Source organism: Vanessa tameamea, chromosome 12, assembly GCF_037043105.1.
Source record: "Vanessa tameamea isolate UH-Manoa-2023 chromosome 12, ilVanTame1 primary haplotype, whole genome shotgun sequence".
NCBI lineage: Eukaryota > Metazoa > Arthropoda > Insecta > Lepidoptera > Nymphalidae > Vanessa > Vanessa tameamea.
The window spans coordinates 3,670,170-3,686,627 of NC_087320.1; the positions used below are offsets into that span (position 1 = coordinate 3,670,170).

Consider the following 16,458-nt stretch of genomic DNA (forward strand, 5'->3'; position numbering starts at 1 on the left):
AGCGCTGATTTATCTACAATAGTCGCTTAATAAACTAACTTACTATGTATCTACAATATGTCTCCATAGTCACAAAACAATATTAACTAAATAAGGCAACGACCATTCCTTAATTTCATAAACAATATCTATTATAATCGTAAGTATCGAAAAACAATAATTATGAAAATTGCATTACTTTCAACCTGAACACGTGAAAAGGTATTTAAAAATACTCGAGGTATTTTCACATAAATATCAATTAATTTATAATATTTAGCTTCTATAACGGTAAGTGTACAATTCATATTTTTTATTAATGTTATAATGCAGTTTTGTACCTACTGTTTAGGTACAGACATACATGAGATCATAGCCATATGTTTGGGTTTGATTTGTAAATTTTGACAATTTTTGATTTTTATAAGTAATTGCTATATGGCTGCATCGATTTAGCACAATTGATAAATTGAGTACATAGTATATCTAAGACTTCTGAATTAATTTCTGTAATATAAAGTCTGTGTATATATTTTTTGCATATTTGACAATATCTAATAATTTTTTACATAAGAAGATATTTTCATAATTTCGCGTGTAAAATTATCATGTAATTTACTCTATGGAGAATAACAATTATTAAGAGTAGTTTATTTACATTATACCGAGTACATCGCAGTTACGGGTATTTAAGTCGTACAAAGAGAAATAGATATATAACAATTATCAATTAGCCGCCTTTGGCGATAATCAGTTCAAATTCAACACCATAACCCTTACACTAAGATTTTTATTTATGTACATGAATTGTAATAATTGTATTACACGCGTTTAATTGTTACACGAACAGATCACTCGCCTGCTCGGCGAAGTCCTTATCTCAAATGGTGTAATATTCGGGAGCGAAATCGTTCGCAAGGTTGCTAAGAAAATGAAAGTCTGATGAAGAATTTGAGTTATCACCAGTAGTTGGAGTGTTGTGTGTTGCTTCATAAAATTGTTGGAAAGAACCGTAGCCGTCGCCGCATTCCCCTGTACCGGCATATGGCTCGCCAGGCGTAGGTCCCTGCGTTGCACCGGCTACATAGGTTGTCGCACTTGCACTACCTTGTTGATTACCATATGAGTTTGTATCGTAATATGCATTCTTCGTATAATCGTTGCTATGCACATTTTTTTGTCCTTCACTACTATAGTAGCCGTGAGCATGGTCGTGTGCCCCACTCTCGTGGTAATGATAACCGTAGTGACTGTTTGGATAGCCCATGTGTTCTCCAGGATATCCTTGTGTTTGATCATAACCTGGGTGGCCGTAAGCTACTTGATCCTTGCTGTAGCTTGCGTATCCATAGTTTTGATACATTTCATGCGGGTACGATTGTCTCGACCCTATACCGTTCGTCGTTCTCGTTGCAGGAGATCCCTCTTGTTGCCTCGAGTGTTGTTGGTTCCGTGTGTATACATGTTGATCACTACCCTGCAATGCGGGACCGTACGCTTCATAAGATCTGTTGTTTTGTTGGTACTGAGCTAGTTTGCCAACGAATTGTTTGGAGTCCATACGAAAGTCTGGATGGGGAACAAATTGACCAGGTGGAGCGTTCCCTCTTATAACATATGGTGGCATAGCGTTAGGTACAGCTTGAGGTAGCGGTGGGCCAGGTGGCACATGTGGGGGTGACGGTCGAGGGTACAGTCCTAAAGGACTTTGATGCATACTGGAAGGTGTACCAGGAGTAGATGACGGTGTTAAATTGACTGACGAAAATTTTCCACCGTCTAAGCCGGCAACACCAACGAGACCATCTTTTGATGAAGAAGGTGACACTTTACAGCCTGTTGCATCTAAAGATGGAGAACGTTTTCTAGATTCTTGTTTAATACGTTTAGCAAGATTTCTAGGTGCCGTCGTGACGACACTTGAAGGAGGTGGACCCTCTCTTGAATCTTCTTCAGCCATTTTATCGAGCGAAGATGACGAAGCTACACTTGAAGCGCCATCGCTAGCAAAGCTGTTGTTATTTGTAGCACTCGGAGTGTTATTGTTCCTTGTACGTGATGTGAGCTCCGGAAGATCTTCAGCTGGAGAGCACAACGCTCCAGGTGGCAGTTCGCAGCCTTGGCAGCTTTTCTTACCAGATAATGGACCATCATCATCAAGAAACTTTTCCAAGCCCGTTTTAGAACTCTTGCCGCCTTCTGATGTTGTGGAGTCTTTATCGTCACCATCTTCACTTTTGCTTAATGTTTGTCTTTTATGTTTCATACGACGGTTTTGAAACCATACCTTGACCTACAGGTTAAAAAAAACATATTAATATGGTAATAATATATACGAATATAATATAATATATATTATAATATAGTAACAACAAAGTGACACCGTTTTTAATATTATCTTAACATATTATATTTTACTGTAAATAATTCTACTATAAGACTCCTCATGTTGTATACGTATATTTGTCATATGACTTTACCTGTCTTTCTGTGAGGTCAAGCGAAGCTGCAATTTCAATTCTTCTTGGTCTACAAAGGTATTTATTGAAGTGGAATTCTTTTTCTAACTCCAGTAACTGAGTGTTTGTATAGGCTGTTCTTAGCCTACGCGGCAAACCGTTTTCTGAAATTAAATAATATCATTATCGTCGCTTTCATTAAACAGCAAACTTTTTATTAAATATTGAGTTTTGCATTAATGTTACAGTATTATATTCCCCGAAGTTAAAATAACAGGTCTGCGAGCGGCTCACGGGTGCGCTTTCCTTTAATGTAATAACTTGATCGCATGTCAGACCACCGCCCTTGACGCCATTGTGTCGAAACAGTTCTTTTTATTTTACCACAAATACGAATTGGAATTCGAAATTCAAATTACAAAGGGCGGCGAATAATGGGGCGATCGCGTTCGCGTGACGATTCCGCGCAGGGTCTGTGTGTATTCGCATTATAATTAGGGCAGTTTATAATATAGCTTCTAAATTTGGAGAAATAAAGGCTACACTGCACTGTTCGAAATAAATTGTAGTGTGTTGGGTGGTTCTTGATTGACATGACTCGTCAGCAACCGCTCATGCTATTGGGCAAGGACAACTGTCAATCAAAATGTAAGGTTCATTTTGGTTCCGCATTGATGCACTAGCCCGCCTTATAAATTATTAGGTAGTAACTTGGTCAACGATTGGAGTTTAAGTATACGTATATTTAATATTCACGTATATTCACTTTTTATTACCATAATCGATTTTTGAAATATTCATTCTTTTAAAATTTGGAAATATTTCTATGCTTACGCTATAAAGGAATACTAATGTGTGTGTAAGATTCAAATTTACCTTTATATAAGTACCCACGAGTACTTTAGACTAAACTACATAACTAAATCATCAGTTAACTGAACCTGAAAGCCGATAGCCCTCGGTCAGCCTCTAGAATAATTACGGCTTTTCAGGTATAGCCACTAACACAAGTGTTGAATAGTCTTAAATGATTTATAATATTGAATATATTTAAAGCAAATTAAAAAAAAGATGATATTGTAAGTTTGTGAGCTTAAACATACTTAAAAATATTATTGATCAATTGTAGAATCGTTTTGCGATAAAACCATTTGATGTTCGAATAATTTCCCGAGAAATCAACATCGACTTCTTCGATTCACAGTTTTCTCCGCGACTGTTCGTTCAAATGTGAGATGCAAGTGCGGTGTTTTTGCTCATGACGGACGATTATGCGAGCTGAAGAGGTGCCGCGTATAATGTTCACATTATCAGCCTGTCCTCACTTACGCACTGAGCGAAGCTTTCTTCTATGTCACCAGAGCTATTATTATTTTTTATCTACGTTACAGCGTCATTTCGTATACGTCATACTTTTAAATACATTTGAAATACGCTGCTAGGTATTTTAGGAAACACCGCGTAATATCACATAGTATCATTTTAGACGACGTATGAAAGTTCTATTTCATTTATTATACGAGTCATAGATAGTTATTTATGGAAATATATCTTCTAGTGGATGATTGAAGTGGCGATGGATTTGGGAAATTGACTATTGTTAAACTGGAACTCATTTTTAAACATTTTACGTAAAGCATTTGATACAAATGACCTTGCTCAGAGTTTGTGAGTTTATTTTATACTACGAATATTAATATAAAACAAATCCACAATAACGTATTACCATCATGTACCTCTTATTTTAACAAATCCATTGTTACGTACAACAAGTAGGTAATAAATGATGTTGGAATCGCTTGTTTAACCCTCGTACGGCCGTGCGGGATACTTCGGCCCGGACCGAAGATTTACTGCGGATTAAGGGTCACTTACATCGTTCAAGTCAACAGTCGCGATGTCCGCACTTAATTTGATAATATCACAATACCCTTACTAGGTACATTGAATAATAGCGTGAAGTGAAGCGTGCCAGTTACCTGAATTAATTTAGTTGTTTGTTTCTTTATATGTCCGATCGACAGTAAAGTATAACATGATTTCTACGACAATTGTACCTATATATTTCTTATTAATTGATTGATTACATTTGATGTGTATTTGGTTGGTAACAACGGCTAAAAATAATGATGTAACTGTTTAATATAGACTAGTGGGTTCAGGTTGTATTCCCAATATATTTATATTTTGATGTACTTATATCGTTAAACTACAAGTACGTATGTTTTAACCTTTAAGACATTCATAAAATTCCTCTAATGGTACAAGTGACGTTGTTGTAAACAATTTGTGAAGTGTGTGTTGGGCCCTGGGGCAAGTTTGAATAATTAATCAAGAGTCGGTAAAGGATTAATGCGGTGGCCAGTTGGCGGTTGGATGCCATTAGAGAACGTTCGATGCCCGCCGACTAAATGCTGCGGTCACATTATTTGAGTCGGGCTCTCGGGGCACATGGTGAGGGTGCTTGAAAATTGTTGTAATTGATTTTCATGTACTTAAACTATAGTCGCTTAGTATATACCTATACTAGCTTCGTATGTATTTTATTTTCCTATGTAATTGGAATTGTCAATAATACGAATAAATAAATTTCTTATTTTTTTATAATTAAGTAAAAAACTTATTAATACGCCCGACGATTTCAAATATTACAATTATTAGGAATGTTTTTTTATATTTTTCTTTTATTTTTGCGTTGCGTTGTTTTTGATAAAGTACTAAACATTTATTTTGAATGTTACTGCTGTTCCAGAAAACTTACTTAGGGGTTGGAGTCGGTAAGAAATATTACGTTATGAGGTGTGAAAGGCATAAATGTAAAAATTCAATATTTCAAAGGCAAAAAGTAAATTTTTCCGCCATTTCTTGTCGGTTACAGCGTCGATTAGGGTGTCTGGAGACGTGAGGGTCGTTGTAAATATTTGTTTACATTTATTTAAAGAAGTAGATATGTTTCGAAATAACTATTTTTTTTGTTAGGTGTTTTTATTTTTTAAGGTTACGTGAGAATTATTTAAAATAAGGGCATATGCACCAGCCTATTTAAATCTACATAAAAATATTAACACAAGATTATACAGTTGATAAAAAAATGTACAGCTTATACTTGTTCACTTTCAGGTTCGATATATTCATTTAATTGTATTTAACTAACATAATCTTGTATTTTAAATGTTTGAGAAGACATTCTTGCCGGTTCTAGAATCTACATTCTACTGAGAAGAACCGGTATTCCAAGCTGGTGGTTCGGTTATTAGAATTCTGTAAAATGACGATTCAAAAGTGCATTAAAAAAAGCAATGATAATAAAGTACACATTGATTTTTTTTTTCATCTTTATACTTAGTCGTAGTTTATCTATCTAGGTATATCTATATAGGTACATATATATTGAATAGTTAAAGGATACTAAAACTGTAACTGTGTCATAGTAATAACGTATTATGTTACGTCATACATATTCGGAAATATGTATAAGTCCATGTCAACATAACCTATTCTGCAGCCGCAATCTCATCCAACTGACATACGTTTATCTCTACGTCCGTCACTGTTCAATCGATCATGTTGTAGATTTGTATTTTTCCGATTCTTTGTATCGTGGGGCCTATTTGACATTATCGCATCAATTATAAGCATGGATTACGAGGAGACAGATCTAAGACGGTTCAATTTCGCCTGGTTCGGGGAGGGTTAAGGCAGGGATGTACCAGGAGCTGACTCGATATCTTGATCTGCTATTGAGTTAAAAAAATATATTTTACTATTTATAATGTAAATAAATTATAGTAAAACACAAAGCCACAAGAGGCATATTTGTGAAGTTTTGTTATATTTTTTTTATTACACACATTACATTAACAGCCTCCTTTATTTTGTAAAACGAAAACAAATCTATCATGTGTTCTAACGAGCATTGAACTCCTACCGAGTTTATACTGCATAGCTTACTTAGTGATTTAAATTATAAATAAATATTAATGCAATACATGAATATGCAGTTGCATTAATTGCAATAATTTAGACATATATATGTATATAACAACAATGTACTTGTATGTTCATTTAAAAGTTGAATCATTATCATTTTTATATTAAAGTTTGATGAAATTGTAATGAGTACTCTCAGAATCCCAAATCCATTTGGGTGATATTAAGGTTATTAAAAGTTGTCGCGGCAGACGGCGCAACTTCGAAACAGTTTGACAGCCTCTTGGGGATCTCCGTTCGATTCCGTCAACGTTTCATTTATCCTTTAGGTATTAATGGCGTTACTTAATCGATTTGTTTTGTTTGTTTTCAACTTCCATATAATACATCTGTCATTTTAAGCCTTTACCGCGTTAATAAATACAGATTATACTTCTAGTTCTTTTACCAGATTTTATATAATTTTACTTGAATCTTAGGTGAAATATTACATCTCCTAAATTCAAATCATTCTCAAATATTTTGCACACACTTCTGAAGCTTGTTCCAATATAGTTTATTATACAGAGTTTTTCGTTTTAGTATGTAGAGGGCTTTAGTCTGTGTTAAATACATTTCATGGCATTTTAAATAAAATAATATTCTTTAATTACATTTTCAAACCATTATTTAACCACCTCAGCGGTTAATTTGTGTACGGCTTTTAGCGATGATTTTCTGTGAATGGGAAAAACTAATATATATATATATATATTTTATCGATCACAAAAAATAAGCTCTTCTGTTTTCCTCCTTCTTAATGTCTTCTGTCTTAGACAATGTTCTTAAGACACTGTTGGCAGACTTTGTGACATAGGAAGTTGATATAAAATTACAAAATATCTGCCATTCAATTCATTCATTCATTCATTCAAAAGTACCTAAGTGCAGCTGTATATTACTTATAAACAATATTTTAAAATAAACCTATCCATTTCGACCTTTGCTATCTCTATTAGGGAACTGATAATAAAGACTCCTTGGAATATGCAAAACGCTTAAGACTGGCCGTATTTAATTGCCCTTGAAAGGGGCGACAAAAAATAAACTGCGGGGTATAAATAATGGTGCACTTTTCATAATCGCAATTGTCGCCGGGAGAATATTTAGTGCGCAGTAAAACCGTCCCGATTGTGGTCCTAGGGGAGGCTAAGGTTAATAGTTGAATATTCGAATCATTGCCTGTTTACGAGATGCATTTTAATGATTTAAAATCCTTTAAATTTTTAAATTTTCATAGGTACTTTTAACAATAAAGCCCTATAAGTATATTTTTATGAACTTACTTGATTGGAAGTGATTATAGAAGAGTTTTGGTATTTTATATTAGATTCTGTCAAAAAGGTTTGATATGTAAAGTATTAAGTGAATATATCCATTCAGGGGTATATATTTATAGGGTTAAGGGTTCATATTAATTATGAATTTTGTAAGCAACTATTATAGTAGGACCTTTACTACAATAGTTTCTCGAATATATGTACCAAGATTATATTTATAACTTTAACCTCAGTTTTTTTCAATTCTATTTTTATAAATAAAACAAAGAATCGCTAATAGGAAGTTGAACCCACAAAGAAGCGAGGAAGGCATAGCGTTCGCAAATAAATTTTATTTATCAAATAAAAAGGATGGTAGGGTCGTTTTTCACTGCGGCGGGGACATTATCGCTTCTTTTAATTATTATCCCGCCGATATTTTGTGCGGTGCTCTGTATGACATCTTAACTTCCCCCGGCCCAGTGTTACCATTGCATGAAGTATTTAATAATATTAAATAATGCGGTAAGTATACATCATTTCAACATTTATTTAATATTTGTATGTTAGCTTGTTTTTATACTAGCTAATTACAATCATTGACTTTATTTCTTGATTTCATACATGTCAAATTATTGCAATAGAAGGGTTTATAGACAATTTAAGAAAATAAATATTTACTCAAAAAAAAAAATGAATCATTATATATTTTAATGCAGTATAATTTAAGTTGAGTCGAGCAACATTTTAATTTGGTGGCTGTAGGGCGGTGCGCCCTAGCCGCACGGCCTTAGGAAATGAAGGAAAAAAGTGGCGGAAGTTCCCCCCACCCGCGCCTGCTTGTGGCTTTATAAATGGAAATTTATTGTTAAACACTCCGTCAATGCGCTTCTAGTAACATTTTTAAAAAATTACCTAATTCTGTTTTCACTTTTGTTTTGCAACGTGTTGGTATAAAAAGTTCATAGTCTTCGCAAAGTATACTTCTTGACTATATAAATAGTAAATCTTTATATGTATAAAGATTTACTAAATATATAATAAATTGTAGAAATAATAAAAGCAAATATGTATAGTTATTATAGTTATCAATATTGTATTAAGTATATAATATGAAAGAAGAGACACATAATATTTAAAGCCATTTAATATTTTTTCATTTTTAAATCACAATAATGTATGTTACCTAAGTTATAATTTGTTACTATCTTATAATAAGATAAATAATTATGATTATAAGCCTTGTGATTTAATTTAAATGAAGTGAAGCTCATTTGAGTGAAGTTTTGCAAAACTTTGAGTGTAGTTCATAAAATTCACTCAAACTGGAAAGCTGGTCGCCGTCCCTGCAATTGAAAAGAGCGAGGGAGCGGTGGCGGCAGATAGGGCACTTACTGTAAAAGTTAAAGCTAATTGCCCTTAAGACATATTTTTAATTTCATTGCCCGCTCCTTCTTTCTTAGCGTTTGAGTTTACTAAGCTGCGGGTACGGGGTAGCGAGTAATTGCCATTTTTATGAGATAAGGTCGCAATTCTAAATGTCAAACATGTTTAATGGCGCTATTTACAAATGCAGTCGATGTTTCAAAAACATTTCGATTATAAGCTATTTCATAAAGGTTGTATAAAATGATTATGCGTAATAATTGTCTAAAATATTAAAGTAAATTAGCCTATAGGATTACAGCTTTGAAGATTCGTATTCTCTAAAGATATTTTCGTGCAGCCCGTATATTACAGTTCCCACGAGGCTCGGGAGCACGTGGCATAAAGCAGTGGCCAGTAGCTGCCGCCGCTTTTGTACTCCTTGCCACATAACTATTCATTCTGTCATTTCATTTTCATAAATGAATCATTCTTCATTTGAATTCGGCTCGGAATTGTGAGTTTTTTCTTTGCCGTTGACCTGACCACCGCGGGGCTGCCGGCATGACTGATGGTATTATAATCGTTTATTTTTCTTTACGTTCTTATCAGTAACTATTGTTGTTAGCCGCTAGCGAAGGCTTTAGTTTAAAGGATGAGTAATCCCCAATATTTTTTTATGTATTAAATATGACTGACGGATTTAAGGCGGGCTAATTTATACGTACATAGGTACGTATATCTATACGAGAAAAAAAATAACCAGTTAATCTTTTGTTTATGAAAAACATAGTCATTTTGTTCAGATTTATCATCACTAGAAACAAGAATATTTATCCAGCGGGCGTGACACAGGAGTCAACTGTCAATAGATGTCGCTGACAGTTCTGATGAATGAGGATTGAGGACGACCGTTAGGTGTGTGCGCCTGCGCAGCGCCACGTCATTAGCTTCATTCACGGCGGAGATTAAAAGAAACAAACCGACCACTGTCGGGCACAGTTAAACGGAAGTCTATACGTGTGTCGGTATGCAACGTTTTAACTTTTGTCTATTCATAGTTTTCCTATTGTCAGTTACAAACCATGTGTATAATTTGAAAGACCACAAATATTTTAGCTAAATTCTCAAAATGAACGTATTAATCATACTTTCATATTTAGTCATACCTTTAATCGTTTATAAATAAACGGTTCTCTTTGAATAAGTATTGTTAAAATAGCTATATGACTACAGCGTTACAAGTATTGTCATAGTAGAGCGATGTAATTAATCGGGAAACGAAAAAAAATAACGTAACTGCGTAAGTTAAATATTTTGTATTATTTTTAAACTAACTATTCCAAAGACCATGTAACGAGGTATGTATGTCCCGAAATACTCGTGTTATTTTAGCATTGTGTCATCACGAATGGTAACTATATTTGATGTTTTTTGTTTCATATTTTATTTCTGTCTGTCATGTTTTAGACACGTGTCGATGGACACCTATCACATTCGAATTCCCAGTAATGTTGGACACACGTGTCGCCTTTTAAATGTATATTATAAAATACGTCCGTTATATGTAAGACAATAAGAGATCCTAAGTGTTTTTAGTCGAATTGATATATATTTTATTATTATCGTTGTTTCATTACAAGATACATCGTCATATTGATATCATATAATTGCTGCTGCAGCTTGGTATGAACTTAAAAAATCTATTACGATACGCTACAATGCAAATGCAATTCAAAAAATTCAAAAATCCACCAATTTATTGGTGGATATTTATGTAATGATAACGAGATGCTAGCTTACAATTGCGAAAAAATAGATATATTTTTATCCTGGAAATTGAAATAGTTGTCACATATATTTAAATTGTTCCTATTAAACATTCATATTTAAGTCCTTCCTTAGTTAAGCTATAGTATAGATCGTAAATCTTACCTCAATATATATATAGTGCAGTATCGTATAGTTTGAGCAGCTTTGAATAAATAACGTTTTTAAGTAATGATTAAAAATTAAATGATAATGCTCGTTCTGTTTACGGTAAAGAAATAATTGAATATATAATATGTTTATAAATGGAATTCAAATTAGTATCATTAGACATCTGTTTGAAAATGTCTTGTTTATTCAGAAAGCAGAGTTAGTTAAAATAGTATCCGCTCTATGTCACTCAGCGCGGCGTGCCGAAAGACAAGCGTGACAACTTCTTCTTTGCCCTTACAGTAAACATTTCAAATTAATAAAATAATCTGTGATATTTTAATGTAGTTAAAATTGAATTTGGTGTTAATATGTTTGTTAATGTTGAATCAAAACTACTTTAATTAATCGATTTTATTTTTCTTTAATAAAATTCAATTCATTTTCTAAATTCTGTGATAAAACAATGAGGCATTTCTGATCATTAATTAGGTAATAGTTGTGTATTCATTGAACAATATTTAGTTTTTATGTATCTAAGATGTTAATGCATTCCTTTTTAATAGTGTAAAATGTTGCGTTATAATGTTGCCTGTAAAAACAAAGGCATTTAAATAAAGTTTAAGCATAGATAGATGTATATAATATCACAACACTCTATAATGGGAAAACTTAGTCTAAGGATCACAACATTTAAGTGGTCATCAAACCGAGCTCAGATTGCAATAACTTGGCCTATTATCGTAAGTTTGCCTTCATTAGGGACAATGCATGACCCATGACGTATGGTGTCCAAACTAAGCCCGTTATATGCAACTGTCGCACTCAATGGACTGTGGAATGACCAACTCGGTGGCCAACTTTCCTCTTGAATATTCCACGCCCGTTCTCTTGTTTATAGACATAGTAGCTATTTCAGTTGGTTTTGTGGCTTCTCAAAGTTTTGCGTCCCGTTACTGTCGTCGGATAAGATATACAGGATTTAGTTGCGTTACTAGGAAACTTTTTATCGTAAAACGTTGGATACAGCTTGTCATAATACGTGCGTCGTATTTTACTCATATTTTTTTATAAATATGATCATTGTTAATTGAAATTATGATTGACTATTTAGTGTTACGATAGATTTTGTATTCCAAACCATTTTTTATGGTCGACATATATTGTGCTCAGAAAATTCTTATTAAACAATGTTTGAAATTTTAATATAATCACAATAAATAGCAGTTACGATGACTTGGATTATTAGAAGTTAAAATTTCACGGCATAATTGTAAACTTAAGTAAGATTACTGGGCGAGCATAATGCTTAAGGACATTGTTTGTTAGGTAAACAGTTCAGTAGGGTGGGGTAGTTGTCCATAACATCGACGTTATTCAAAGGGCGGTAAGTGCAAGTCACTCATATCAATATCAGGGTATCGCTACGTCGCCCGGTTTTGTTTTAACAGTTTTTACATTAATACTTTTGACTCATAGTAATAAGTGACTCTCATATATTTGTATGATGAAATTGCTATCTCAGTTATATATTATGGATGCGAAAATGTGTTTGGAAATTTGTACTTATTTGCTTATTATGTTATCCAATAATCAACTATGCCGTGGACATAGAATACTTTTAATTTATTACGCCTAGCGAATTGATCGTTTATCAGAAGCATATATATACAACATAGCTTTATTTAAATATGTGTCATCTTTAAGAAATGTTTGTTTTTTTAAATTAAAATATAAAATAATTTAAAAATAGAAAAAAATATATAATTGGATATTTTTATTTGTCGCAATTAATAGGAGTGGCCATAAATGAAACAGGTAACGTTAAATTAACCCTGGTTATAAAGTAACCAGTGTTCATTTATTTTAAAAATATGATGTTTATACGAGCAACAATCAAAACAATCTACGCATAAAAGAATGCGATTAAATTATATAGATATATATACAAAAAATAATGATATTTGGTGTTGCAAGCTCAGTATGTGATTGTTTCCCGGTAGCGGTTCGCGATTACAATTTGCGTTCAACTAACATCACCCTGTTGTGGTGCGGACCGTTACATTTGCATCACAGTACAGCTAGAAAAATAATAAAGATTTATTGATATATGTGTATGGAACTTTTATAACATTCATTTACAAAATAATAAAGTATTACGTGCGTAGTAATGTTTGTAGCCTTTTTTATTTGATTGATTTTGAATGTTCAATTTGATAATTCTATTTGATTACCAATTTATATAATTTTCCGATAAGAAATTCTTAATTTTATATTTTATGAATTGATTTTTAGTGACATTGTTAAGAGTTCGTTTCGATTTCCATATAAAGCTAAATTTTAAAAAGTATAACATAACTGTTAAGTTATCGTAATAATGTATGATATCAAAAATTTATATTGTCGCAAATTTTTTAATATTCTGTGGTAAATATAAAACCTCTTAATACTAACTGTACAATGACTATGCACGTAAAACCCCAGTTCTCGGTCTGAATTAACAAAAATAAAATCTACATCATTCGCAAGTAAGCACATTTTAACTTTGTTTATGGTTTGCACACAATATTTACGCCAAAAATAATAAACAATAACGAGTACAAAGTAAATTATTTGATTAACGGTATTCATATTTCCTTTTTATGACTTGTGTCTGCGAGTGCCAGCTTTTAATTTCGCCCAGTGAACGAATTCGATTTTCCTGCACTTTAAAAAAGTAACTTATCAGTTAAATAGAAAGAGACAAAGTGCTTTATTATCGTAGGACGAAAGAGAAACAGAATTGTAGAAGAGGGAACAAATAATAAAACAGGGGAAGAAAGTTAAGCGCCCGTGACTTTCCAAGTTTTTTTCGGCGTTTATTTTTTAAACTTTACGCTAGCAGTTCGGTAACAACTGTCTAAATGCGAGCGGTCTTCCCGATTTATCTTTTGTTTTCTTTTTAAAAAAATTTTGGAAAGAATACAAGGATAGGGAAAGATATTTAAAATCATTAGTTACAAGTATTAATAAAATTTTGATTGTGTTATATAATATCCACCACAATCTTCTTTTTATATTTATAGTCTTTGGATTTTCTCACGCTTTGAAATAATAAACACACGAGTATACATAGCATTTTAAATGAAATTTATATTAAAAATGGTAATAGGTTCATAAGCAATAATGAAAGTAAACTTCCGAACCGTCTAATTACGTTAGAACGAACGAAGGTAAATAGTGAGAAGGCGCCATTCGATCATCCATCACTGATAGAGAGCCGCTCTTTGTGGCCACCGACCAATTACCGACATGAAAATTAAATTCACGAAATCTAATTAACAACAAATTGTTTTATTTATTATGATGCGGTGGGGTCATTTGTTCCTGTCGCAGCGGGCCCGGGGCGGGTCCTGTACCCATCACATCCTATAGCCGTTTTTTGGGCCAAGATTTGAGATTGGAGACAGCCGTGTTATTGTATGGATCGTTCACCTTGAAATTCGATACGTGATTACTTTTTGCTCACTGTATCATGAACGGAGCACCAATTTGATCGAGGTTTTAGAGTCTCATTTAGTTATTATTGTATAGAATAAAAATATATTATTTTAAATCACAGCTTTCAGGAATAATATTAGAAGTTTGTTTTAAATTGAAACTGTCAGCCGCAACTAAAAGTTAAAACATGTTGCAATACCTGTATAAACCTCCTAAAGAAACTTCGGGTAAGCCGGTGACGTATGTAGTCCGGGATAGCCACTCGTAATGCGCGCTCATTTGTTATGTCGGCGAAATGGCAGAATTACGACTCGCCGACAGCCGACACAAAGACTGACGTTTTATTGTCGAGATTGCCTACAAATGGATCACATATATCTTGCCTTCGACCCCTTGATAACATTATTTTTCGACATTTCCTATGATTTCATAACGTTGAATCGTTAGATTTTATGATATTTTTATAAATTTACTAACTTAATTAATTTAAAATACTATTTATTTGCGTAAAATACTATTTTAAATTAATTGCATAACAAATTTAATATTGTGCCGAGATAGTCCAGTAGAACATGTGAATCTTTTGTTCAGGGGTTCAAATCGGAACAAGCATCACTGAGCTATTAATTGCTTTATTTACTTCTGTAATGATTTATTTCGAGCTCGACGCCTATGGAAAATGTTTTGAGAAAACCTGCACGTGCTGGATCAAATCCTGTCTCATGTACCTATATCCTCCAAACCTCAGTGTGTCAGCGTGGTATAAAAAGTTCTTAATTTTCTGAAACATTATCTAGCAAAAGGACAGTAAGGGGATGACTTTTTTCACTTTACTGTTCTTATTTCCAGTTATGTGTCGTCGCATATAAAAATCACCTGATTATTATTTGAATAATTAAATTATGAAATGAAAGTGTCTATCGCAACAGGGTTAAACGAATAAGGCTTTGAATGTACATTTTTATCAGCAGTCATAACATTAGATATTTTGTAATGGGCATTGAAACATTTGTCCATTTCGCTTTTAAAATAATAAAATAACTATAATTTATAATAAACATTATAATATAACATGTTTGAGTTGTGTTTTTTGTAAATTTGAAATAGGATGAGTTTATTTGTTATTTGCTTAGGTTTTTATTTACCTTTTATAATCGTATTAAGCTAAGTCATTATTAGAGAGACTAATAGCATGTACATAGGTAATAGAGCCATTCTTGTCATGGTTCGTGTCACGAGTCATGTCAGTCAAGTCATCCATCATCGTGAGTTTTGAGATGTAATAATAATAATTGTTATTTGAGTAGTAAGACTGCTTTTAGATCTGTAAATCTGTAAGTCGATTGCAGGTTTTATTTGATTTGATGCATCTGTGTTCAAGATTCTAACGTTCACCATTGTTGAACAAAATATTTATTACTAAACTTTATTTAGCACACTTTTTTTGTCACATACACTAATATAATAAACGCGAAAGTAACTCTGTCTGTCAGATACTCTTTCACATCCAAGAAGCTGAACCGAATTTGATGAAATTTAGTTTGAAACAAACTTAAACTCCGAGAATTTTTTTATGCTAAACACCGGATGATCAACCTAAGAAATTGACTCAATTAACGCGCAGGTTAAACTATAATATATGGACATTTGTTTCTAAGAGACATTCGTTTTGCATTTGAAGCTTATTACCAAACGATTTTGTGAAATGTTTATGTTTTAACACAGGTTAAAACATCAAATTTGCACTCTTCAACTACAGGTACTCAATCGAGCCGTTCAAAGAATCAGTCTTTTAAGCACGGCATTAAGAAATAAGATCATCATATTGTCCAATGATGACTATAGAAGTGACAAAGTTAAACCAGCGTCATATAACATGTGATATATATGATATATTTTTTATTTATTGTGTATTTTTTTATTATTGAATTAAATATTGACATAATAAATTTAACATTGCATAAAATTCTATTCGTTTTATTATTAAGGAAAACAACGTTGGTCCAGTAGCAACTTATTATAATGTT

The 16,458-nt window shown here is 32.9% G+C and overlaps 1 protein-coding gene across 1 annotated transcript in view; it reads right to left on the minus strand.

Annotated features, from left to right (window-relative positions):
* Nucleotides 1-396: 396 nt before the first annotated feature.
* LOC113392972 (homeotic protein proboscipedia) overlaps nucleotides 397-16,458 on the minus strand; it is a 47,217-nt gene continuing 31,155 nt past the window's right edge. Inside the window, exons 3-4 of the mRNA XM_026629624.2 lie at nucleotides 2,460-2,602; nucleotides 397-2,272 (exon numbers count right to left, since the gene is read on the minus strand). Of these exons, the coding sequence (XP_026485409.1) occupies nucleotides 860-2,272; nucleotides 2,460-2,602 (1,556 nt within the window). The 3' untranslated portion in view covers nucleotides 397-859. The remainder of the gene's footprint in view (nucleotides 2,273-2,459; nucleotides 2,603-16,458) is intronic.